Genomic DNA, 24,389 nt, shown 5'->3' with positions numbered 1-24,389 from the left:
TGACAGTTCTATTTTAAATACAGCTTAAGCAATGCTTGTTAGGTTAGAAGGTGGATCAGTCCTTCAATCAAATTAACCGCAAAGAGCATGAAACATTTTAGGTAAGTTTAAAAGCTGACATGGAAAACGCGATGTCAGATTCTCTCAGCACTTTAAAAACTATTTGGTATGTATGTGCCATGTCATTGCTGGCAGAGTAGGCAGATATGTATAAAAAAAGGTTTCACTGACATTTAAATATATTTCTATATGAATGTCTCACAGAACAAAAAAATAAAGTCTTTTCATCACAAATACTGCAGCATTAAAATAAACACTTACCAAAATAAACAATGAGTGATATACATATATATATTTGAGTGTGTATACTATAGAGTGGATCATATTGTTGCTTTTTAAGTCACAAAAGCACAATATAAATACGGAATTTCCTGTGAACTCTTTTCCCTGTTGTAATAAAAATACATTCTTTACAGTTAAAGTAAAACTAGTGCAAGTCCATTCTGCTGCTCCTGTTCACGCAGTTGACCAGATCCACATCATTTACATGGCACTTCATACTTAAAAATGACACTGAAAATTTTCCCTCCGAGACGATCAGCAAGCCAGGAGTTTTTGATAACAGCAAGCTTGAGGCTCTCGCACTTCAAAGCCGCGTAGTAATTTGTGTGGATGGCACGGCCCATGCCTTCAATGATAACCAAGTCTGTCTTCCGCTCTCTGACCAGCACAGCCAAACCTTTATCCAGGCGGCTGAAACGAGAGGTCTGCTTTAGAAACAGTCATCCTTACACACGCTGCAGATGAAAGCCAGGCTGTTCTAAGGGCTTTATCATTTACATAAAACGTGGTGGGATATGGCATTTCAGGTGGAATTACTGATGCCAATAAACAGGAACACTCTAAAGCAAAGAAAATGAGGTTGAAACATAGTTTTAAAAGCTTCATTAAATGCATGCAGAATTGGGATTTCCCAGAAAACATAGGTAAGTTCTGTCTCCAGTAGAGAAACTCATAAAAAATAAATAGGTTAACAACATGAAATGCTTCTTATAGTCAAGTGGATTTCTTGGTCACAGGCAGGATTTGACATCATAACTAAGCTGCTCATGAAACCGACAATGTGTCATTGCTGAACACAGACGTGATAAGATGTCCAACAACTACTGAGGCTTGATCAATATTACAAGTCTGTAAATCCAGACTAAGCACCTCTTAACGGTTCTGCGGAAGTGATTCGTATCAGGAAAGGTGGCTGAGCTACTCCAGAGCTAAGGCCCTGAACGTCCTGCAGCTGATGGAGACAAATAACAAATTGGTACTTTGCCAATGTACCTTAGATCTAGACACGGAGAACTCGAACCTGTCTGAACCAACAGCAGCTTCTCTTCCCTCAGTGCAGATCTTTATTTAAAAAAAAAAAAAAGACAAAAATGTTAAACAGCCACCTCAGCAGGGTCATGCAAGTCTGGTAATAAGCCAGACGCCAATGAATATCTAAGTCTTCTTTGCAAAGGCTTCTTTTCCTGCTAGGACTTCACCAAGAAACATAATGTTTCCTTGAGCAAAAGCATTACTTAGCTCTGTATCCTCTACCAGGGCTACTCTATATGTGAAATATATGTATTTTCCTCTATTCTTTTTAACATAGAAAATTTATGTTTTAGTAGCTCACATGCTTATCAGGGAAGACACAGACAAGAAATATAATTATGGATGTTCAAGAGAGATCTGATCTCTGCATTTTTCACCTTAATGAAAGTAAATGATCTGCCTTAGCTTACTTCCAGGTTGCAGATTTCAGATGCTAATAAACATGGTTAAACATGAACTAAGTATGTAACAAGGAACTTGCTTTGTCCTTCTATGTACTGTACGATACATAATGAAGACTGGTTATATGCTTACTGAATAACCGGGTCCATGGCTGCTATCCGTTCAGTAACAATCAGGGATTCGCTGTAGGTGACATCATTTAGGGCAGGGCCAGAGTTACAAGCCAATATAACCTGAGGTAAAGATGTTGGAAGAGTTCACCAATTAATGCAGTCACGTATGGTGTTGGAGCTGCTTGTTTGTTTAAAATCACCATTGCCTGACGTTTTACAAAAGAGGAGGTGCGAAGAGAAAGGCTGGAGGCCCAGTCCTCATTTTCCCTCAGTTAACCGGCTATTTCAGGTCGTCTGACATTATAGACCCCCGTTCAGCAAACTTAGGTCTGGCAGAGGCTCGCTCTGCTTTGCTACCTTTCACAGTCTACTTAAAGTTAGACTTTGGAGTTCCAGGGATTTGGATTATTCCTGATTTAGCTGTTAGGAGCCAGTCTGGTAAAGGGTACTGCTGGTAGGTAGTTAACAAACCTTTCACCAATTACCAAAGCTCCATTACATAGCAAATTCGCAATGAAAACCACTTACCTCTGTCCCTCTAGAAAGGAGCTCTCTGACAAAAGGAAAGACTCCTAAAATTATGTCTATTCCACTGTTATCTGCGAAAATTAAGGCACATTTATGAGGGGGACCCTCCTGTAAGACAAAACCAATGTATTCAGGATTGAGTTCACAATTCACTTCAGTGAATAGTTTCTGTTATTTAGAACTACTCACTTTAAGACTCCACATTTTATACCCTTAAGTGACTGGCAGTTTTGGTTATCTAGCAGCAGCATAACTCATCAGAACATCCCCTACTCTCGATCTTGGGAGAAATCGGTTTCCCTAACATTGTCTTTGCACAGTTATTTAAAACAGCCTTTAGTTACTTTACTTTGTTTGAGAGAGGTCGTTCAAACTCCAGTAGTAAAACCTACACCTGCCAATTACAGACCTGCCTAACTCCAGCAGCTCTGAACAGGACCGTACTTCAGAGGCTTCGGAACAGTGGGTAGTCAGGCCTGTAACCCTACTGTTTGGGGGCTAGGTTATGGCTAGCGTTTTGTTATGCCATGCAGCTGGAGAATACCATTCTCTAAAATAGAAGCAGCAGCATGGGCAGCTGCCTACGTGAACGCGTTGGTTATCAGGGTAAACCTACCTTTGTGGCTGTTTTAAGCTAGCATGCTGTAGGGTGAACAGGATTCCCTTCTGCCAGGAAAGGGCAGGATGGACTGCTGGGGGCAGTGACATCCTAAAATGAAAAGATATTTCCTATTCTCCATTAACCTTTTAATTTGTTCTAAAGCTGACGTTAGGAAACTTAGTTCACGCCAGTTCGTACCAGCAGAAAAATTTTTATAGTGAATAATGCTTAATTCCTAATAAAAAATTCAGGACAGTGGTTGAAGTTCCTTAATTATCACTGTATCACTGTTACACAAGATTAGCTGATACTTTTGTTTTAAGATGTAATATGCAATGATTTGTAATAGTCTACTCATACCAAACCTTTTGGCTATCATTTCCAACGTAGGGATTTACACAAAGAAACAAAAGCTTTTCAATTAACCTTAATTAAATAGTACTAGAGATCACATGGGGCAAAAAAGCTTTGCTAATTGATAGGTTAATTACTTTCAGCAAGTTCCTAAATTAATGTCAGTTTTAGATTGGCTACTCAGATGGGAGGAACAATCCAAGCATTACATTTGGACCCAAGTTTTCTAAATTACAGGTCTAGTTGTATAGAAATGAGTGCCCTGATAAAGAAGGGACACAATATGGTCACTTTGGAACAGCTTTGAAAGCAGCTGGGTTCCAAATACTGCAGTTTCTGAAGGAATTCAGCAAAGCAGCTTGGTAAGTAATGATGTGTCAGACTAATTCCTTTTATTCCTTTATGGTAAGGCTGCTGAATTACTGGTACTGTGGTATCAGTTTATTTTGAGTTGTCTGAACGAGGTTCTGTTAAATCCATTAAAAAACCGAGATTAATAAGGTGATTTTATGATTAATGTATTTAACTGCTCAACGGTTAGTAACAATCGTGGAGTCGTACCTTCAGTCGCTCTAGCCACTGACTGTAGGAATCTTCTAACCAGGGACGTTCTGTACCACACACAAAATCATGTTAGCATTTCTTTTAGGCGAACAGCGATTCTGTACATTATGAAAAGCAGGAGGTGTCTCTTTACAGATGCTTCAGGACTAAAGCATTTGAGCTCAGGTTTTGAATGTTAAACGTGTCGATTCAAAGAGTTCCTGAGCCCTTAATTATGGGAATAGCTCAATTACAGCAGTCTTGAAATGGAATTTTCATAATAAAGCAATGGAATCATGCAAGTTGGCTACCGTAACGACTCGTCCTAGGATGGATGGTGTTGTACGTCCCGGGACACTATCTCCTTGGCAGGATTAGAACAGTTATGAAAAACAGCATAGGCAAGATACTCTGAATATCTGTGCAGCTAAGACTTGTGTTCAAGGAGAGAGGTTTTCAGATTTCGATTCCTTTGGAACACGAACAGGAATATTCCACCGAAACTCTGTAGCCTGTATTTCAGCTAACCCTAGCAATTACCAATGATTTCTTGTCATCTGGGCAGCAGAGCTGCCACAACAAACATGTTCACACTCTTCTCCACTCTCATATTAACACAATATCCAGTTCCAACCACCACCACAGATCTCCCTGTACCTTGTAGCTTTGACTTGGCTTCTTCAAATCCAAATTGTGGCTCAGATTCCAGAACACTGTATCAGAAGAGAAATAAAGGGTACACAGTTAAGCAACTTCATCTCACATAAATATAATTCAAACATTTCTTTAGCAGGTGGTCAGCAATTTTATTGCATCGGTTATAATGGGGAGCATGGACAGGTCCAATGACTGAGAAACAGATACTCAGTGCTTATGTTACAAACAAAAGGCTCAGATGTGCATTAAATTAGCGTTCTTATGCTAAAAGAAAAAGGCTTCAGCAATATACAAATGTTTGCAGGCACTAGACTACAGGCAAAAAAGACATCCTTTGGTCTGCAGACCACCATAAAACAGCCATGTTCTAAAATATCTGCGTGGTAAAACAGTGCTTTACAAAGTCTAATTTGAAGACTGGTCTACAAAGTTTTTTAAAGTTGTACCTGCATGGGAAAAAAAGGAATTAAAACCTACTGCTATTGGCTATACGTATAGTAAAGCAGCCCCAAACACTCAGGTGGTGATGAGGATTTATGTAATGAGATGGCTAGATTCTAAGCTGTCGGTTAAAATATGACACCACGTGGGGAACACTTGCCAGTCAAGTCTCCTAAAGCTCCTTAAGTCTAGTACTAAGTGACATTTAACTCGGTCTGTGTCTCTTAGTTCCCTCCTTAAAGAGAATGAGAATGAGAGCTACGCTAACACGAGTGGCAAGTAGACGAACTGCTCTAACTGGTGTCAGTTCAAGTTTCTGGTTGTGGGCAACGTCAGAAGTAACACAAGACTAAGAACGCCCACGTAGCCTTGAATCACCTTGTTTTTAATGGACTTTTCTTGGTTTAATCAGAGGGAAAACTCCTCAAAGATGCAGGAAGGGAAAGGAAGTGCTGAATGTCAGCTGTAAAACACTGTCCCTCTCCCATGCTCTTGGATCTATATTATCAGCCCCACAAAAAGAAAGTTCTAGAATTGAAAAATCAAAAATATTTCAAGACTGTTGGCATTAATATCCTCGAATGAATTCACGGCTGCTGACAGGATATAAGGAAAAAAGCTCTCTAAATAGTAATAGAAATGTATGTTGATCGAAAATAATTAGTATTTAGTCATCAAAAGAGACCACCCAACCTAACTTACAGCCCACGGAATATATCCCGTGATATCAGGACAACTGGAGGTTGCAGAAGAATAGCTTATTTTCTATTCTAGGAGCATGGTACAACAGGTACCCAAACGCAGTGCTAATAACAATGCTACAAGCAAAGCAGCCAGACTGGAGTATTAAATGCTCTGTCACTTAATCCAAACATTCACAGCAACGCGTCTGCCAGATTTAAAGGGTGGAAATGTAAACTTTCCCGCACCACAACAATGCTTGTAAATAAAGAACCAACATTTGATCAAGGCGAAATACAAACCACAATTAAAGTTAGATGGGTACACTTTATTTTCTTTAAAAAAAGAACAATTGGATATTCTGTATCTTAAAAGGGTGCTTTTAAAATATTTAACACCTACTCTGAGACTGCTTTTGCTCCCCAGTCAAAGACATTCCCCGCAAGAAGTCCTTTCACCAGAGCAAACTGCCTCTCCTCCCAGCCTAATGAATCCAAAGATTCGATTACGCTTTGAAAACATTTTAAGGCTATGCCATTTTCTTTCTGCTTTACCTGTAAGAAAAACATGAAACATTGGATTTATAGACAAAAATTTCTTACCCATCATTGGTTGTCTCAGTCCCAAGACCACGTTCAAGCATTCTCCTCTACGTTCATGGCCTCTAATGGACCAACAAGTTACTGTTATCAGCATGCTTAGTATCAACAAGAAAAAAGTTTCCTGGGATTCTAATAAAAAGCTTCTTTAGTGCTAGGACATGATCTGTAGCCCAAGAATTACTTTTCTTAACAGGTGAGAGGTGCAATAGATCTTGAGCGGATTGGGGAATGGGAGAGTGGACACACAGAAAAAATTTTAGTAGTAACACGATCCATCAAACCCAGGTAATTACCATGCGAAGGCTTACCACTAGCAGTTTTACAAAAACTGGAGAAGACTGATTTTTGCATCAAGAGTTTCATCATCCCAGATGCTTAGAAGCTCTTGAATTTTTACTCTGCTTCTATCTCCAGTGAGATCAGTGTTACATAGCTAGTTATCTTAAAAAATCTAAAAGTGATACTGGGTTCCATCTTTACATCAGGATCTTTTCTTGGCAATATCTTGTCTGAATTGCCAAAAAGCAAACATAAGTAAAAGCCACCTCACGTATCTTTTACCTCTTTCTTAGAGTGAATGTAACATCTGACAATACAGCTAGGGAGAACCTTCTATGTATTTTGCAGAAATATAGCAACAGTCAGAAAAAAGTCTCTAACCAGACACTGGCACTGTTATTATTTGTATGTCCACACAGACAAGTTGTGAGGATCAGACCTACAGAAAGTTATTTTTGGGAAATACTGACTTCACACGTCCTCTCCCCCAACCATATTATGTTACAGAATAAAACACAAAGAGTAAACAGCTGCACAACAGCAACAAATATTTTTAAGAGCTAGAGGTTACGCATTTGTATACACTCCAACCCAACTCTGCTGAGTATCTCAAAAATTACAAAAGTAATCAAGAATCCTTTACAATCCAAATTGTAGGAAAGCAGCACAGTTTGGTTTAAGGACAGATTGCCTCAGCAAGTAAGGAAATGTGTGAAGGTCTTTGTTTTTTTTTCCCCAGGCATTTTTTGGACATGACGTGGTGGGGGAGGATGACTATCTACTTATGAACACCCCCCCCCCCTCCTTTTCTTTCCTTTGCGGGGGGGTGGCGAGGAAAGAAAAGATAACACGCTTGAAGGTAGCTAAAGGAACACAGAAATGTGAGTTCATAGCACTGGTGACTTTTGCATGGAGCTGCTGAGATTGCTAACTGCTCCACAAGATAACAATGCCAAGTGTCTTTTACAACTGTCTGCAATCTACGTATTTATTGGAAAGTACTTACATAGCTACACATAGCTTTAGATTTGAAAATCGTTTCCACACCATGAAGAGAATTATGAGAATGAGGAGAAAAAAAGAAAAATTCCTGAAGTCTGCCAGACTGCAGTAGTAGCCTCAGTATAAAGGGAAATAAACTGACTGTCCTCAAAACTGAAATTCTCGGGTCGCTTGTGAGGTACTCCATCATCAGGAGCGCAGGCTTCCTCAGTTCTGAACTGGAGGAAACACCTCCTCACTGAAGGAGGAAGTTACAATAGTCTCTGATGACAGACACCATGCACTCATCAGGAATGGGACTGACACCATCAATTTGCTTCTCAGATGTATCAGACAACTAAAGCTGGTAGTATTTTTGGTTAGCATTATCCTCACCATGAGCACGTTAGAGGTCAAAGGCTTTATATCCCATTACCCATTGCTGTTTCTCCTCAGTGACAACCACCAACTGGTTAAAACTGCTGCAAGGTAGCCAGTTACTAACCTCTCCCCTATAAGCCACTACTTATACAAAGTTTCAGAGTACGGAAGAAGTGTCTTGAACTTACATGTTGTCCACCCTGTAAAGAAAGAACAACTTACCTTTGAATAGGGATCCGGAAAATTGAACTCGTTTAAACAGTGTTCCCTTGTATCCAAAAGACTTCTAACTGTTAAGGTACCATATGCACTTTAAAAAGGGAGAAGGGGGGGAAAAAAGAGATAGAATCATAGAATCGTTTAGGTTGGAAGAGACCTTTAAGATCATCAAGTCCAACCGTTAACCTAGCACTGCCAAGTCCACTACAAGATCAACTACTTCAAACAGAAAAAAGTTATTTTCTCCTCTGTTTCCTCCATAAGTCATAGCACGTCACACAAGCACTTAAGCTAAAAGTCTTTACATGCCACGTGCTAAATGCTGTCTCTAAGTGGTAAATCTACTATACAGTTTCTTTAAATACAGAGAGGGAAAATGTTCAGAGCAAAGCTAGATACTTGAATTAACATGCTACCATTTTTAATAACCATGTAACAATTTTTAATAATAAACTTTCTGCCGAGAAAATTTTTTCCGTTAAATTCCAATATATGAGATCCAAAAGTTCTGTGCAGAGGACCTGACGTTTGGCACATCGACTTGCTATAGCCTTCAGCCTACTTAGATTTCGGTTTGCTCTGCTTCATAACCTAATTAGCTTTTATTTAGCTTTTAGTTAGTTTTTAGTTAGCTTTTAATTTGCTCTGCTCAACAGAAGCAGCAAGTGATGAGAAAGGGAAAATAAAGACACTTACAAAGGCTGCTGCCTGAGTGTCTGGAGCTTATTCCAGTATTTCTGTCGGAACTTTTCAGCTCTCTCCAGTGCATCAATAGAGTCTGGCTGACTGGCTGCAGCACGCTTTGCCACCTGGTAGAGAAATGAGGCAAGACTGAAGTTACCAAATGAATCCTTCCTCCATGTAACTGATCTGAAGTTTAGTCTGAAAAATAACCCCTCCATCTGCTATACTTGTTCCGTGCCTGCATACTATCTAGTCCCTTCCACACAGTATCCTCCAGCTTTCCTTTACTCCAACCACCAAAGAATAATTTTAAATACCTCCTTTCTTCCTGAAAGTTTTAAAGTTTATTTTCAAGACTGTACTTTCAGAAGTTAAACACAAGTTCTAACTACTTATAGGAGGGGAAAAAATAACAAATGTGCGCGCGCGCACACACACACAAAAGGAGAAACAGGCAGAAATTTAACAGTCTACATCAACCCCTTGTGTTCTTTTTCTCTTTACCACAGTAAGGTCACGTCAATGTGTGGCCCCCGTGTTTTTCCCAGCCCTTTTCCTCCTGACACACACTCATGAAGTTTCTGATTCAGATTTGTTTACTAAGTATACATAGCTCTTAAGTACTAGCACGCACTGACTGAATCAGTTTCACAGTGCAGAAAAAATAACTCGTGTCTGATTAAATCATGCTCTTCGAATGCAGAAGTGGCTGTAAGTCAGTGGGACTGCTCCCAAGAGTAAGAACAATGCAAGTATCTTTGGCCTTCGCCTTTTTGGCCTTTGATTGTATAACCATCCTGCTTGCCAGCTCTGTGTAAAGAGGAGGTAAGTGCCATTTAAGAGAGAAGATGCTTTGAAAACACCTTAAAAACAAAACCAAAAAAAAAGAAACAAAACACCATAGGAGAAGAACACTTCTGCCTTCGAAGGTATCAAACACTTCCTCAGGAGACTGGGACAAAGTCAAATCCCTCTGTTAGCAGGGGAAAGAGGAACTGTACTTACACACAATAGGTTTGACACAGCAGATATATTTTGCAGGGTAAACACGTTGGTCCATAGACGATTTATTTGCTAAATATTTGCATCATTCATACATATGACTGTTTTGTGACATTTACCCCATCCAGTGCCTCCTCAAAGCAGGTGAGCCAGTATTTTCTGGCCATGGCATCATCTGTGAGGTCAACAGTGTCTGGAATATAGGTTGATGGGTCTTTCAGCAGTGGCAGGTTAACAAGCGGTCTCTCCAACCTATCCATTTCAAGCATGTCAAACTAGGTGAAAAATGAAAGAGGTTTATTAGAACTTACTCAGAAATTGATTCATAACAAATTAAACTAGTACAAGGGCTACAGAAGTCCATCCACAGTTAAGACTGACAAATCTGCAGACAACTCTATTAGAGTACATGCCATCATAAATAATCCACTCTCCTGCATGGATTATTTATCCATGCCCACCCTATAGATAGAGATTATCAAGTTTCATGTTGAAAACTTACTATAGGCCCTCTATTTTATTATTTTCCTTCCCTTCCTCCCCAGTACCGTCAAGTCTGCTGGGCTATCAGGTTCAAAGACAAGAGCACAAAGAGCTGAGCACAGGCTTATTTGTAAAGGAAGGTTGCTATGCTGCTTTACAACTTCCTTTTACAATCCTGATCGAGTCTCCAAAACTTTTCCTTGCACCTTGTGAAAACAACGCTTGGGACCAAATTTCTAAGGATAGAGATTAAATTCATGTGAAATATGTATAGTTACGCAGCTCTGTACATAAAGCGTGCCTTATTTCTTGCATCTAAAAAAACCTGTGCACATTCATCTTTATTTTATACAACTATCTAATCGCATTGCATCTGCGAACACTGCATGGCCTAGAAATGTTCAGACTAAGTGAAGATTAAGCCCACAATGTAATAAGACTTTGTGTACATAAACCAAAGTGGTTGCTAGAGAAAGATTGTCTTCAGTATTAAGTTCACTGCTGAAAAGTGGACATTTCTGAACTATGATTGCTGCAAAGAGATTTCACTTTATGTGAACAAAGTGAGTGCCAAGCAGTAGAAGAATTCAAAATGGAGAAACTGTGGACAGTACATCACAGCTGGTTTGAGACTCCTGTACCATTGCCAGCATGAAAAAAAAATAATCTTTTCACAGATTAAAGGGTTGACAAACAACAGGCGATCATTACATCTGCATAAATACTTTTTAACATCTGTCATATATTTTATGGTTAAGAAGGATCATGTTGTTATTTTTTTTGGTCATACTTGTAATCCACAATTTCATTACAATAATTTCAGTCATGGCAGAGCTTAAAATAAGATATATTTTTTATATATAGGCACAACCCACAAATCCATCATCTGCAGCTCATAGTGGACTTATATTAAGGCTTGGTCTGGGAAACCAGTCTAGTAAGAGTTCTGCACCTCATCTTCAGGCCTAAAAAGGTCTAGCAACCAACAGAAAACAACTAACCAAAGCCAACACCTGCTCCTCCCCCCCCGCACCCTATAGCAAGTAAGGAAACTAATTCCTGAAAACTGGGAGGAGATAAATCAATGATGGAGGAAATTTAAAAAAACTAGACATTGAAAACACTGACATGCGAACCAGTAAAAGACAGCAAAACACAATGAGCTCCACTATTCTAGCTTCTTTTCAAAAGCACTTCAGTAGATGCAGTATTAGAATATTTTAAGAACCTTAATGTATTTTCTGATTGCTTACTGTATGCCAGTTTCACTGTGAAATCGGAATTACTGTATTGTCAGTGTATTTAAAAGATGACTGGGCTCATGCTCTTCTGTCCAATTATATATTTCTCTTCTCATAGGAAGTAAATAAACGCTGCTTAAAGACAGTGGAACATCAGATTCAAAATTCTGAAGCACAGTATTTCAACTGTAGCAAAATCCAGCTACTTCAGAGAAAGGGTAAGAGATGAATGTTCCCCCCACTTTGAAGGAGAATAAGACAAAGTAGCAGCCACAATCTGTTTTTATGAGACATTACACCAAACCGTCACACACGACAAGACACCATCACACACGACACAAGACACCATATTAGTCACTTCTTTTGATAAGCAGGAGTCCCAGGGGCAAGAAGCAACTTGCTTGAGAATAATTATCTATTTTCAGATCACCTTTACTAAGAGAAGGTACTTAGTTCTAGAAAAGACAACCACATACTGTACCACTCCTTGTTCTCTGCATAGGGTAAACATCAGGTGATGTGCTCATAAGACCAGAACTCCCAGCATAATTCTCTCCCCAGCTATACTGATTTGGATCTAGAAGAGAGAAAGACAGAGACACACATAAATCTGTAAAATAAAACCAAAAATACTCCCATGAGCGAGTCTAGAGTTAGCATCCCTTCAGAGAAGCTGCTTCACTACAAAAGCCATCTTCCCTCATCTTTATAAGTAAACTTAATTTTTCCCTCTAACCCCCAAAAGAAATGTTTCAGCCACTCAGTGAATTACCTAGCTCTAAAGAGCTTCAACCTGAATGAGACATAAGACAATTAAAGTTCTAAAATAATTCTTTTTTTTAACCCCCTTTCCTTGTCATTAAGGGCTATAACCAGCATGCCATCAAAGCACTATCACTGATCATAGAGATAATTGATATCTAAATCTAGATCCATTATTAACAAAATATAATTACAAAACTCTCAGAGCACAGTGAAAGTTTCATATAAACACTAAAGTTACTTCTAGAAATTTTTTTTTGTTTGAGAAAAAGTTTAATCAAGTTCAGATGTACAGTACATGCTGCAGAAGCAACATCTTTAATTCCTCAGTAGCTGGTTCCTTGCCCGTATCTATAAAATGGGTATGAAAAGAATTCCACATCCATTATTCTGAGGTATACTTGATATTTACTAAAACTAAGTACCATTAACAACCTTACTATCTGTTCCACTATAACTAATATACCAAATGGCTTGCTAGTACATCAACAAGAAAAAAAGAAGATAAAAATGGCAGAATTCAGCCAAAGCACCCTATACCCAAAGAATGCTGGACAGAAGTGTCTCATCCTCCATAAATGTCTGTGAGGCTTTTCACTGTCAAATGAACAGTTTTGAGATGCTGGTTGTCTTCAGTACATTAACTGAATTCAGAAGCTGGCCTCTTAAAGAGGGGGAAAGTTCTCAGAAACCACATTTCCCTAATTTGATTTAGTTATAACTGCTCTTTGCAGAAATGCAGAAACAAGAAGAGCCAAATCCTGCTGGCTTCTAAAAGATGAGCAGGAAAAACAGTGAGAAATTAAGATGTCCCTGCCAGAATATATAAAACCAAAGCCCAGCATCTGTGTTTATTAGTGCCAAATGTATTTAATTTAGGCAACGACTTACATGCAGCCTCTTAAGAGAAACTTGGACATTACACTGACATTTCAGAACACAGCATATACAGAACATAGCAGTGCTGTACTTACTGTCTTGTTCAGCTCCTTTTAAAAATGCCCCAATGGCTCCCAGGTAGCCTTCATGTCTCAGGAACAATGCCTGAACCTCTCCCTGCCACAATATGAAACATTGCAATTGGATGGTCCCTGATGGCTAATATGTACTTCTTTGTCACTAGTTTTACACTTAAATTTAATAGAAACAACTAGAAGATGGTAATATTCATTTGTGTTACATTCTAACACATTCAGTAACTTTAAGGTGCTTCTGAAACACAGCTTCAGGAGGAACTGCTTACATATATCATTCCACAATCATTAAACAGCCAGGGAAAAAAAATACATGCAGAAGTGGTGCGTATTCTAAGCCTGCACAACCACAGAAGCAGAGGGAAGCCAGTGCCTTCACTAGAAAAGACCACTGCATCATTGCATGAATATTCAACTCCTCTTGCTTGAACAGGCAGAAATGTAAGGTCACCTGATTCCTAGGTCATCAATGTAAGTGTGTGCCACTGTGCATCCAACCCATTCAAGACATTGCTCATCATTTCATTACACTGCTATTTACCATTCAACAACATACAGACACTGTATATTCTCCATAGGCAAGCATTTCCCCCAGCAAATGAATTAGTTTAATTGTTAATATAATACACGAATGCTAGGGAGAATAAGAACACCCTCCATCCAAGCAGCAGGGTCCCTTAGCTTTCCTAGGCAAGGAAAGCCTTCTCTAAAGGAACATCAGCTATGTCTGCAGCAGTGACTGTAAGAAAAGTTAACACTGAGGTAAGCTATAGTAAAAGATCAGCTACAATTCACAGCGAGATTTGAATTTGAATCACTCATAAAGCTATTCTTACAAGAATCTAAAGCTGTAGTTTTGCAATAGTTTTCTTGAAACCCAACAAAGTTTTACAGAAAGGGACTGCAATGGTGAAATAAAGGGGAAAAAAAAGCAGCATACAGGAGTCTCTTGCCTGAAGCACTGAGATGAGAAAAAAACCCCATTGTGTCATATATTCTATAAAATTGCAAAAGTGCAGGAACTAATCTACCTGCAACAACCATTAAGTGAGCTTTTGGACTTGACCGTTTTTCTAGTGAAAAATCTTCAGTATTTTCCACAGCTTCAAAACCTGCAAAGAACTACAGCTTGGTTGGTTTTTTGGGTGTTTTTTTTTTTTTTTTTTTAACAAACAAACAACAAAAAACCCCACTGATACTAATTGCTAACTATCTCAGCAGAACAATCCCACATTGCATAGCCTAGGGGATGAAAAGAAATAGATGCAAGTCAGCAAGAGGAATTGAATAACAATGGTAGCTTTCTAAGAAAATAGTGAAAACTCATTACTTGGCAGCTACAAGACAGACTGTCAATCAAAAAATAGTAATAAAGAGAGGGAGGGAGGGAGAGAGAAAGAGAGGCCAGACAGAACTCCCAGGCAATTCACATTTATGTTACCCCTCCCACAACAGATCTTTATAGCCCTGCCTTACCTACCTACACAGCAGCCCTCTAAGCTTACTTCGTGTGCCAATTCATTTATTAAAGTCTCCCAACAACCTAGAAAGATAACTAAACACGTGACTTTGCTATTAGGAAAATCTCTGTTTTCATTACCTTGGAGAAGAAGTTGATACTGTAGGTTATTGTGCGCATGGTAACAGGGTGACCCCGAATAAAGAATCCTCCAAAATATATTTTATCTAAGTTATGGAGTTTGGCATAGAGGCAGGCGAGTTGACCAATGTCATTGCTGATCATATGTAGTAAACTTTTTGCCATATCTTCTTTGGAAAATTCTTAAAGGAAAGAAATAGTAAACCAAGTTAAACACAGCTGAAGAATGCTCAAATGGACTGTACTTTTCTAACAGATAGCCTACAGCTGGAGAAAAAAGAAAAAAAAGGAGTTTGACCAGTCTCTTTATGTGTGTGGAAGAAAGGTGTTCCCCCCCACCAAAAATATTTTATTAAAGAAGTACTTCAAACAACAAGGAGTGTGTATTTGACTGAAAAAACCACTAAGCCTCTGTGAAATATTGCTTGAAAGAAACCTGCTTGAAAGACCAACAGCAAATGGCAAGAACTCCATTTCTCCTCTCTAGGAACCACGGATGATGGTTCATCCATCCATCTTGACCTGAGATGCACTGCAAGCATTTTATTGTAATACTGCAAATAAAATGCAAATTATAGTAAATCACTGCCATAGTTCCTTTTCTGGACCAAGCAAGCCACATATATTTCCCACATGAATGAATTAACGTTGGGCTAACTAGACAGCTATTTTTGTCGTTTGCCTAGGCTTATGCAATTCCAAACTGAAAATTCAAATGCCTGCTTGTAAGGCAGTACTATATAATATTTTTAATCAATAAAATATTGTGCAGGCAAAACACATGTAGGCAAGATCATGAAAAGGACTGGTGCTTATTTTCCAGCTCTACTTGTTAGATCATTATAAACATCAGATTCCCAAGGGCCAGAGGAGATGGCTGCACTTCTTCTCATTAGTTTCAAACAACAACTCCACATAACTGGAGAAAATCAAGCAGTGCTCCATGTCCCCTCTCAGCTCAGCATGCATAACATAGGGAAACGGATAAGACAAGATACGTTTGTGCTGATGAAGCTGGCAACTATTCTTCCATCCATTTAAGTGTTCACAGGAAGCTGGCACAAGCAGCAAATCCGTGCTGACAGGCAATATAAAGTATTAACTGTATAGCAAATCTTGGGTAGATCTTTTATATGCCAATACCTTTATCTGCTGTAGTAGATTTCCCGAAGCTGCTAGCTATCAGATTTCCACTTAGCCCCAGGGTCTGGTAGGCGCCTCCATACACATCTTTCACCAGCATGTCTACATTTGTGTGCTGTCCCTTTGAAGCGAGTTGCAGCAATTCATCAAACTTCTGAGGATGAGAAGCAGAGTTACTCTAGCTTGCCTGCACAGCCAGAGAACCTTGCCCATAAACCCAGAGTTCTGCAGCATCTTTACTGACCAAAACCGGGGGTTTGGCTTGTGTTAGAATCAACCCTGCCAGCAAAAGATACATTATTTCTAATTACAAGGACTTATCCAGAGTCCATATCTTATCAGACAGACTGATCTTAAGTGGAGCTCCTTTAATGATGAAAACCGTAACCGTCCTCCAGTTATCTGCAGTTACCTGCAAATAATTTGCTGAATTTCCCCTGAAAACTAGAGATGGATCAGCACATATAAAATAGTCAGAAGCCTCACAGCATCTCTTATCTTGGAATGAAGTCAGAAACACAGTAACTAAGAGCAAAGAGAATTATGTCTTCTTGAGGCATAAGAAAAAAAAATATTTAAAAACCAAAAGACTAAGTCTGCCTTTACTGTTGCAGAAATGCATTAACGTCCCTGAAATTAAACTTGCACGCAATCTGCATTATACCAATACTTAATTTATAAGTGTGTTAATCCTAATTTCTTCTTCTACAAAATCAGAGAGAATTAAAAGCAGACTTTGTCATGTTCTAAGATTTCTTTTTTAAAAGCATCAAACAAAATATTGCAAGTATGGGTCTTCCCTTTGACATTTTCTTATTTGGTGCATATGTAACTCTAGCTTTTTCTACACCACTGACATTTAGGGACACCTATTTAAGCCACATGGATCTTTGAGACAGGAAAAAACAGCATGATTTAAGAGCTGAGTTAGGCAGAGCTATACTAAATCAGGCCTTATTCTGGCAGATTACCAACCTGAGATTTAAGTGACGAACCCCTGAAACCGTAATGTGTAACAAAGAGAGATAGAATTCCTCCTCTCTACTCCCAGACATTTTGCAGTAATTGGGTGCTCTCTGCTTTGCTTCTGCAGATAATATTGCAGGAACTAGGCAGGCATTTCATGTTGACAAAGAGAACAGAAAATTAACAGGCCACATTGAGGAGGCTATTCTCTGCATTATAGACATTATTTGTCCTTGTTGACAAACTCCTTGAGTCCCAAGTACAATTACTATTTTGCCACCGATGAGCATCTTATAATTTTTGTCCTTATATTCTACCAGTATCTTTTTGCATTTAAAGCTTCATTTAATGCATCAGAAGCGTCGAAAATATGAACATAAATCAAGGACTCAGCCTTGTTATCTAACAGTCTAGGACCACAAGCACCTAACGGAGAGTATTAAAATTGTCCTGAGCATTGCAGAACTGCCTGTTCTGTTTCTGCACAAGGTCAGCAATTCTTTGAATAAAAGGTAAACCGCCCCAAGAGACAGACATGATTTTTCATCTTCTAGTACACTAATGCTGGACTTGTGTTTCCCCTACGAACATTACTTAAAACAATTATTTCTCCCCATTCAAAGAGTTTGGCATTCCAACATTTCAAGCTTCCTCTTAGCATCTCATTTAATCTCACACCCCTTAAAACTGACACTTCAATACCTTTGTTTTTGTCAGCAGTGCTCCAAGACCCCAGAAGGTTCCGCCTCCAATTGAGCTCCCTCCAATCCACTCAAATTTGTCTTCTGTTTCTACCTGTCAATAAAGCAAGGCAGGTTTGTCTAGAAAGTCCTACTGTAACTATAAACACAGTTAGATATGAGAGTGTGTGGGTTTTTTTGAACAGTGGAATTAGTGTAGGCGGAACTATTTAATTGTGTAAATATCAGGTGAGAAGTTCTCCAGAGCTACATGTTCCACATACTTACACTACAAGCAGCTTCTGAAATCTTTGTATTTAATTCTTGGCCAATAATCCTAAATACAGACATTGAATTTGGTCCCCTTGACAGTGTACCCAAACAAACAAACAAAATATTAAAAATCACTCTGATCTGACAGCCTATGTCCTCGTCAGTTAATATAACAACTTCTCTAAACACCGAATTAAATGTGATTAAAAAGAAACTATGGTAGTGAATGGAAAAGCATTCGTAACTCCATAAGAAATGGAAATAAAAAAAAAAAAATCACAATTTTCTTTCTAAACTTTGTATTACCCAAGAAGAAACAACTACAGGTCTAAACCAGTAAGATGTTTCAGATCACCTTTATCAAATTCTACAGTAAAACATTTTAGCAACCACTCACCTTCACTATAGAAACCCCAGAGCCAATATTCACCAGTAAATACGGGAAAATATTTGGGTGGTTCGTCTGAAATCGGAATTCTGTATCTGAATCCTTCTGGTATGCAAACACTTCATGGGGTATGTTCCTTAGCACGAAGTTGCATCCTTTAATTAGGCAGGTCATTACATCTTCTTTATCTACTCTGAGGGGAAGGGGGAGAAAAAAAACCCTTACATAAATTTCATAGTCCTATTGATAAGCAAGTATGTTTTTAGAACAGTAGTTTTACAAACGGGATAGTAACCCACACCACATGGCAAAAGTCCAGATCTCTTAAAATATGAAACCTACATCTGCATATGTTCTGATGCTCATATAAGCAAGTATGTTTTTAGAACAGTAGTTTTACAAACAGGGGATAGTAAGATGCTCATCTTCCATGCCAGAACACACCGTCTGAAGTTAGACTGTAGTTACACAGTAACTTCAATTTTACATTAATCGTGCTGTCATTAAAAATAATTCTGCTCCCCCGTTTGCTTGTTTATACTGCCTCTTTAGTGCCCTAGTGCTTGCACAAGTATATGTGCACTTGTGCAATAAAGTAGGTCAGGAAACTTATCTGGAAATCAGCCTAACAAAACAATTTCCTAACAGGGAATAATTTTCTATTGCTCTTCCCCTTCCTTCCCAATCAAGGAAAAAAGGTCCCCCCTCAACATTTCAGCACTTGTTTATGACAGATTAAAGTGACTGCAAGGAGCCTACTACTGGGATTACCAAACACAGGAGAAAAAGACTTCTCACAAGAATAATAGGATTCACAACAGTATATATCCTGAGTATGGAGTCTAGGAACATGATACATAATTTAGGTAAGATGAATGATGTAGTTAAGTCAGCTAACGCTTACTGACTTCTGTAAACTTCTGTATCTTATGTATTGTTACTGATTTATGGTAAATTTCTTAAATGAAATATGCTAAATTTCTTACATGAAATATAGTAAGCCCTGCTGAAAACACATAAACAAAGCACAAATATACATCTCATTAATACAGAATGCTTTACGTTTGTCAGGATGGAGAAGGTGCTGCTTTCTGGGCCTGTGGACCAATTAAGTATGTCATTACCAAATAAAAACCAAAGAAACAAAACCAGGTGCACCACATGAGACAAGGGGGGAATTGCCTCCTTGTCTTAATTAATTGATACTTAGTAACAGCCAATAGGGTACTGATGTAGGCTGGTTTGAAAAAGTTAAAAGAATCCTACCTATCAGAAGAAGAAAGTTATTTGAAAAAGTAGTATAAAAGAAAATGAACACAATACCTCAGAAACTGAAGCATGTGTTACATGGAGTTACAGTGTGAGGGGTGCCTTGAAGTTCTCCCCAGTAACATCAGGTAATGTTTTACACTGGTGTAAATTAATGATATTTTTATCTATACTTACAGCAGCTTTTTAACATATGGTATTTGATAAAGATGTTTTAGCGGTAAATTTATGAGGGTGTAAATTCATGAGACTGTCCTTTAGTCTCCTGCAAGCCTTTGCTTCTGCATGAAGTTTAGAATGTAGTAGTGAATGGAAATTCAATTGTGAACTGGCAATTCAATTTAGGTAAGAGCTATGCAGTAAGTCACTGTATCATATTAATTACTCATTTCTGAGCACGCACAGAAAAATGTTAGAAGCTTTTAGAACCCTAACTTGAGAATCTAGGCAACTATAGAGATTAGATACATCCAAGAAAAAAGTGTTTGCCAACAATATTTTGGCTTTTAATAATAAAAGTTGTCTTGTGGATTTCATCCTTAGACTTTAAGTAGAAAGACTGACACACTTAAACATACCTCGTCACAGTAACTGATCAAAGGTTCTCAATTAAGATTCTTGTTAGTAATGAATTTACTAACTACTTACTACTTTATTTCAAATATTACTTCATTTTATATACTGCTGTAGGTTTTGTGTATTTGGATCTCTACTCCAGTAGAGTTCAACAGTATATCAGTAGCAAAGCATGCTACTGATAGCTAGGATACCATCACTGAAATGCTGCTAGCTGTGAGGTGAAAAGTAAAAACCATTACCATAATCCTGATAGAGACTAACAAATTAAAAATAGAGTAGGTGCAAGTTAGATCCTTTATAGAAAAAAGCTGTTATAATACCCTGCTTTCCTCTTTTTACTGTGTCTCTCCAGAATCCTGTGTTCCTGTCTGTTGGCTCTATTCTGGCACCTCTGCTGTGTCAGTTAATGATACAGTTATCTCCTTGCAGCTTATGTTCACTAACAAGTCCATTCAGCCTGCTCTGAGCAAGTTGCAGCCACACATTCTACTGCTTCACTCCTGTGGTGTAGATGGCTTTTGAGGGGAGATGGGCAAAGTGGAAAGTTAGCCCACTAAAATCTCATCAAAGAAGCAATACACTCCTACAACTAAGTTTAAACGGTTCCACTTACTTCAACCCCAATTTCTTCTCAATAAGATCTTTGAATTTATAGGCACCACCACCTGTAGCTTTGATGACTTTTGTCTCTGTATTGACAAGATGGTCTTTGATGAAATCTAGGCAGGTTTCAATATAAGTGTTTTCAAATTTAATGAAGTGAAGTCGAGCTGTAATCTCTTCCTGAACCGATATTTCATACAAAGGTTCATTTTCTATGTCCTTTAAAAGAGAAAAGAATTTCTTACAGGTCATTCAAAATCCTTCCTTGAGAAACAAGGTTATACACTAAACTACTGAACATCAATACCTGTGCTTCCTTTGCCTTGAAACTGTGTTAATGCTATTAAAAACATAACATCCTAAGCTACTTTCAAAGAAGAATATAGTTTCAACAGATCTTAATACTCCTTAAGCTGAGAATATAATCAGTTCTCCCATGCATTAGATACGCATGAAATATCTCTGTATGAGAAAAGTTATGTTTACATGGGAGCATGCGTTTTTACAAAAGCAACATACTTATCTGTCTAGAAAATAACTATTTCAAACACTAACAGGCGACTCAAGCACTTTCAAGAAGGCAAGGAATGCAACTGAGTTTGCCTTTGTATGGGTTGCACAACTCTGAAGCCCTGCAATCAGTCTTTCAGTAAAGAGAACGTGTATGATGTATCATCATGTGAATTTAGATCTATAGCTATGCTAAGCTTGCAAAGCAAAAGTAATTGCCAAACCCATGCTAACAGCCGATTTACCCTGGAATATAGCAAAGGGTTATTAACGGGAGCCACACGCTCATCTGAGCTGCAGTACAAATGCTTAGGGATGGCTGTAAGTGTCAGTACATACTAGAACCTGTGTTTAAAATAAATGTTTCAGCTGTGACAACTTGCCTCAGAGTAACAGACATTACAGAAGGTCATACTTAAACTATAAGAGTTCTAGATAAAGTTTTGTATAAAACAAGTTACTAGATGGGTTTCAGATGAAATTTCTATTCTACTATGAGAAGCCAGTCCAGTACTTCACTCTTACAAGTCAATTGCATGCAACTGATTAATGATACAATTCTTACCTTTCCAGAATGATCAAAGGATCTCACTCTTGCCACTTTGTGCTGCACAGTTGAATAATAAGCCAACTTGGTTAATGAACCACCTGTTAATAAAAAGATGACAAGTATGATTAATGCCTCACTTTAGAGCAAACAATATAACTTATGTTTATGTATGCTTTACCTGTGAGTTCTTGGTTTTTAAGATCTCCTCAGCTAAAGCCAGATACAATTAAGCTACATGCATAATGCAGTGAGCCAAAGAACCCTCATCTGGAAACAGATTTGGCATGGTTAACTCCGAATGCACTACTCATGGGAGAAGCTCCACAAGTTGAGATTTTCCCCTATGCCCAACTGATGTGGGGCTGACTGAAGATGAGCAGGAATATGTGGAAGTTCTTAATTGGCTAGGCTAGCACATACATCACTGTTATCTTGTTTGAAAACTCTTTATAGAAACCCCCAAATCTGTTGCTTCTAAGAGGATTTTATAAGCAGGTTTGCCATAATTGAGCAATGCATGAGGATTTTATAAGCAGGTTTGCCACAATTGAGCAATGCATGAAACAAAATGTTTCTTCAGGAACACTTAAGTAAATATTCTTAACCTGCTTCCAAGGACAAGCTACAAATTCATAGGTGGTTAGAAGATGACTCCATGTACTGAATAACTATTTTGCATGATTATGCTTGGCTTTGGGGTAAAGAACACCTAGAATTATGTTCCTCGAGCGTACTAGTTAGCGATATTACCAACATGCAAGTCCAAGCAGACCAGCCCCATCACCCTCTTCTCTTCAGGCCTTGAGTCTGCTTACATCAAGACAATAAAACTTCCACCCCTCATCTTGAAACAGAACTTAACCACTTGCCCTATCTGTGCTGTCTTTGCATCTGACCTCCAAAAGTGAATTCATGAAGTTAGACTGAGTAACTTCACTAACTGATTTTCCTTAGGACAAAAGAGTACCTGCTGGTGCTTCTGATACCTCTGGTATCTTAATCAAGTAGGTATTTGAGCCTGAAAGTGGGAGGCTGTGAAAGCCTGCTTATTTTTGCTAAAATAGGCTTTTAATTTCTTTTCCCTTCAGAAAGAAAAATGCCTCTTCAACTACTCCTGAGTATCAGGATCTAATTAAGGTATCAGTTTGCTTCATAAACCTCTAAGCTGCTTTGGCTGTTGGAGAAAAACCCTTAACTTTAACTTGGCATAAAAAGTACCCTGGGCTGCAGACCATAAGCACCCTTATCCGTACAGAAAGTCACTTCTAACTGCATCCATGCTCTCAGAACAGCAGCACAAGGCAGTCAGGTGGTCTGTATCTCTCAGTGCTACAGGCCTAACATGTAGTTGAGTTTAAGTTTGCATGCATTACTTGCCTCTTGCCAACATGCCAATCTGGCATGTTACCCCTTTCAGCAAGTTTACCATACACCTCATAGAACATGCTGTCTACAAGACAGGAAGTAATTATGACCAACTACTGGGTTTAATATTAAAGTCCCAACAGTAAATAAAAATCTAGAGATGTTAGATAGTAACATAATGGCTAAATTCAGTGGCCCTACACTCTGCTGCCTTCTAATCAAGAAATGCAGTATGGGCAAGTGAAAAATAATCAGCTAGCGCTTATAGCTTTGCCTTTATAACAGTATTCTCATCTCTTCCACAGTGCTCAAATAAACAAGAAAATTTTTGCAACCTATTTTTAGGAGAAAAATAGGTAGCTTTCTCCAGCAAAATTCAAGTGAGGTCAACTTAGAATGATCACTGACAGACGTGTATAGTAACAAAAGCAATAAAGCTTTCCTGACCTCAGATCTTATTTCAGTGTACTAGCCAATGCTTTAAAGTTTCTGCTAAACAAAATCCAAAATCTGTTCTGTTAGCTCATTGCTTAAAGGTGAGGTTTTTCTTAGCTTTGGGTTTGTTTTTTTTAAAAAACTAAATTCAGTAGCTCTGCACTATGAAGAAAAGCTTCCTTCCAAACCCTTAAGTAGAGGAATCATGAAGCTTGTGTTGAATGTCATACTGTTTGTACAACACTGATAGGGACACAGGCGCTTCAGCAATTAATTTATCACCAGATAAATGGTATGTAAAGCTATGCTTTATATGTTCTCCCCTTCCACTCCCAGTTTTTAAAGACTTAAATCTATTCAGAACACCAGCTGAAACATGTAACTAGGCTTTATAACTAATCCCACAACTCTAATTCCACTCTGACCCACAGAAAGGACCAATTCCAGCTGTTATTTTAACAGGCATGAAACAAGTAGCTTCTGAAGGAGTTAAGTAGACTTCTGATATGACAAGATCATATACTATGGTGTGTATATTCTTCCCACTACACAGTAAGTCTATACTGCCCAGGGCAGCGTTAACCAGAAGACTAATGGAGGCTGGCACCAGTACAGTGGTACTGGTGAACTGAAGAACACTTTTTCTTCTGGCTTCCCTACTAAATAGCTCCACTGACCCAGTAACTGCAAAACAGAAGCAATCTATGTGAACTAGCATTTTTGGTT

General features: G+C 38.5%; 1 protein-coding gene across 1 annotated transcript; it reads right to left on the bottom strand.

Moving 5' to 3' along the window:
- Positions 1–221: 221 nt before the first annotated feature.
- On the bottom strand, positions 222–23,308 carry PANK4 (pantothenate kinase 4). Its single transcript, XM_009274227.1, has 19 exons — positions 23,272–23,308; positions 21,879–21,961; positions 20,814–21,022; positions 18,362–18,545; positions 17,714–17,806; positions 16,046–16,199; positions 14,903–15,084; positions 13,303–13,384; positions 12,043–12,143; positions 9,962–10,117; positions 8,853–8,965; positions 8,160–8,247; positions 6,097–6,248; positions 4,573–4,628; positions 3,934–3,983; positions 2,418–2,525; positions 1,909–2,009; positions 1,336–1,404; positions 222–753 (listed from the first exon to the last, which is right to left on the bottom strand). Exons 1-19 carry the CDS (start codon positions 23,306–23,308, stop codon positions 540–542), a joined length of 2,232 nt encoding a protein of 743 aa, XP_009272502.1. The 3' UTR covers positions 222–539.
- Between the last annotated feature and the right edge of the window lie 1,081 nt (positions 23,309–24,389).

The sequence above is a fragment of the Aptenodytes forsteri genome, unplaced genomic scaffold (assembly GCF_000699145.1).
Source record: "Aptenodytes forsteri isolate BGI_AS27 unplaced genomic scaffold, ASM69914v1 Scaffold16, whole genome shotgun sequence".
NCBI lineage: Eukaryota > Metazoa > Chordata > Aves > Sphenisciformes > Spheniscidae > Aptenodytes > Aptenodytes forsteri.
Note: the sequence above shows the minus strand (reverse complement) of the source record. Positions and strands in the feature narration are given on the sequence as shown.